We start from the raw sequence: 2,693 nt of genomic DNA, 5'->3' as shown, positions 1-2,693 counted from the left end.
TAATCCCTGCCTTCTAAAAAGGGACACGTACACACTGTCCAGATTTTGGCTGGGACAACGGTAAGATAGGAATGGCAGATGCACAGATGCAGAGGCCAGAGGTATTATAAAAGAGGCTTGTGGGTTAGCAGAGATGATAAATGCAACCAAGGCAGGCTCCGAATGAGGGTCTCTGGGGCATCCACATACACATTTGCAGCTGGCAGTTAGGTATAAAGGCCTGGAGCACAAGAGATGAGGGCTAAGCACAAAGACCCAGAGTTGTCATCTCAAAGGTAGTATTAAAACTGGGGAAATGTTTAAGATGGTCTGAGGAAAGCAGAGCATAAGGAGCAGAAGGGCCCAGGATGGATCCCCAAGGAACACTCATGTCTGGCAGCAACAGGAAGAGGGCCCCAAGAAGAAAAAGGGGCGCCAGAACAGCAGGAAGAGCTCCTCATATTCAGCTATTGTTCTGCCCCTGCTGCTTCCACAGACTGTGAGCGCCTTAAAGGCAAGAGCTCTGCCTCATTTACCTTTGCATTCCTATCACTTCACATAGTAGTATTGGATTATAAACTTACTTTTTGACATTACCTTGAAAATAGTAATGTAAGTGCCAAAATAGATCAACTTATTTGCATTGTGCTATTGGATCTTATCCAGTTCCCAAGCCCTAGCAGTGACGTTCATTTAATTTTAATCAACAGTGGAGGTGACCTAACCAGTGCTGAGAGAACTAACCAAGCCTGTCCACATTTAGACAGCAGCACTCATAGGGCAGTGCAGAGGGATGGAACTTCCATTACATTTTTAAAGATCTCCTGAGGAAGAGGAGATTCCCTCAGTAAGCCATTCCAACAGCTAACTACTCTTATTTGCCTTATGTTTAGGCAGCCAAATGTTGGAAAGCAATTTCTCCACACATCCCCATAGAGTTGTACAGTTTCTCTTCACAGTGGGAGAAATATGCTTCGTATTACTCTTTCTCTGCCAAATTATAGTAGAGCCCCACTGGAGTGACACAGCTTGTTATTATAGAGATCTGGAGATACGATACCCTGGATAGCTGCACAGACCAGGCGGCCAGGCTGATAAGCAAATCTATGCAAAGGATCTTGTTCCTATTTGAGTTCCTCAAAACACCCAATTAATTCACCTCAGATGACCCCCACCTCCTGGTGGGCTGCCAGGTCTGCCTTTATGGAGAGGTGGACAGTATTCCTGTAACTCCAGAACATATTTTTACTTCCACACAAACACTCTATAGAAGCTGTTCAAGAGAAGGTGGATATTCTACAGAAAGATATGTGCTAATACACTCACAAATTTTACCTGTGGGCTTGAGTTTCAATTCTGTCAGTCCTGACTTCTCCGCTCCAAGCCTCTGCCACGTGCCATTTGTAAACAGAAGCCATTCCTCCACAGCACAGTAATACGTGCCCTGATCGCTGTCTTCCACACTCAGAATGTGCAGCTGAAACAAGTTTTGGGAAATTTTCGCAGAGTGAAATTTTTGTTTTCTCCGTGGGGTGTGAAATTCATCCCCATATTTTACAACATTGGTCTGGTCCATTTCCAAGATCTTCAGCCAAGATGTACTACTGGAAATGGGAGAGAAATACCAAGTAATGGCTAACTGGAGGTTTCTAGCGTGCTGGGATGAGACATTACATTCTATAACTGTGTTGGAGTTGATGGAGATCTCTTGGTATTGATGGCTTGCATTCACTCTTAGGGTGCTCTCTGTATGAAAAGAATGAAAATAATTACTTTGCTAACAAGTCAAATTTTAAGACAGAAGAGATGTTAGAGATCAACTAGGACAATACCTCCTACGGCCATCACATGTGAAAGAGCAGCCTCCCCGAACGTTTGGCTATTGAACTACTCACTGGCTGATGAAGCAGCTCATTCATTCTTTGGACAGCTCTGCCACTAGTGAATTCTGTCTGATGTCCCATTAAGTTTTCTCCCTTCATAACTTCCATCCACTGTACCTAGTTATCATTTACTGGGTGGAGAGGGGAAGTGTCACACAGAAAACCCAATCTCATTTCCATACAATAATGCTTCAGTATCTAAACGTAAACTCTATAGCATTTCATGTATCAAATTGAGAAAAAGTGGCACTGTTTATTCTTTATATGTTCACTATCCATAATGTACTGCTGGATTCACCATTTGCCAAAGTCTAGTTATAGCTTCTTTCAAACATGAGTAAACAAAAAAGAAAGCACAAGCTATGAAAATGATAAATCTCTTTTTAGCACTCCACTGTGGGAACATCATATGTATATGGAGTCAATGATCTTTTAACTCCAATTCTTCTGTTTTGTCAGCAAGATGGGCAATAAGCCTTCCTTCCAAATCTTATTCTAGGGGTTGGGGATTTAGCTCAGCGGCACAGCACCTGCCTGGCAAGCGCAAGGTCATGAGTTTGATTCCTGGTACCGGAAAAAAAAAAAAAAAAAACCCAAATCTTATTCTAACTTTTAACTTCTTGCTGGTATCACCAAGTCTACTTTTCATATGTGCTTATTTATGTTGCCAATCGGTTCCTTTATTCTTCCTCTAACAAACATTTATTAATAATATGTCATATTATATATTACATGCCAACTATGCCAGGCTTTGTGGATACCTGCCCTCAGTGAATCAGGTGAGAGAGAGAGAGAGAGAGAGAGAGAGAGAGAGAGAGAGAGAGAGAGAGA

The 2,693-nt window shown here is 42.3% G+C and overlaps 1 protein-coding gene across 2 annotated transcripts in view; it reads right to left on the bottom strand.

The window, feature by feature from the left end:
- The window catches only part of Cd101 (CD101 molecule), a 41,050-nt gene that overhangs the window by 12,647 nt on the left and 25,710 nt on the right, over positions 1-2,693 (bottom strand). For both annotated transcript variants that reach the window (XM_005389048.2, XM_013516564.1), the window contains one exon: positions 1,315-1,725. In XM_005389048.2, coding sequence (XP_005389105.1) covers positions 1,315-1,725 — 411 coding nt within the window. The remainder of the gene's footprint in view (positions 1-1,314; positions 1,726-2,693) is intronic.

Source organism: Chinchilla lanigera, unplaced genomic scaffold (assembly GCF_000276665.1).
Source record: "Chinchilla lanigera isolate Chin_1 unplaced genomic scaffold, ChiLan1.0 scaffold00034, whole genome shotgun sequence".
Taxonomy (NCBI): Eukaryota; Metazoa; Chordata; class Mammalia; order Rodentia; family Chinchillidae; genus Chinchilla; species Chinchilla lanigera.
This window is presented reverse-complemented; position numbering and strand designations above follow the sequence as displayed.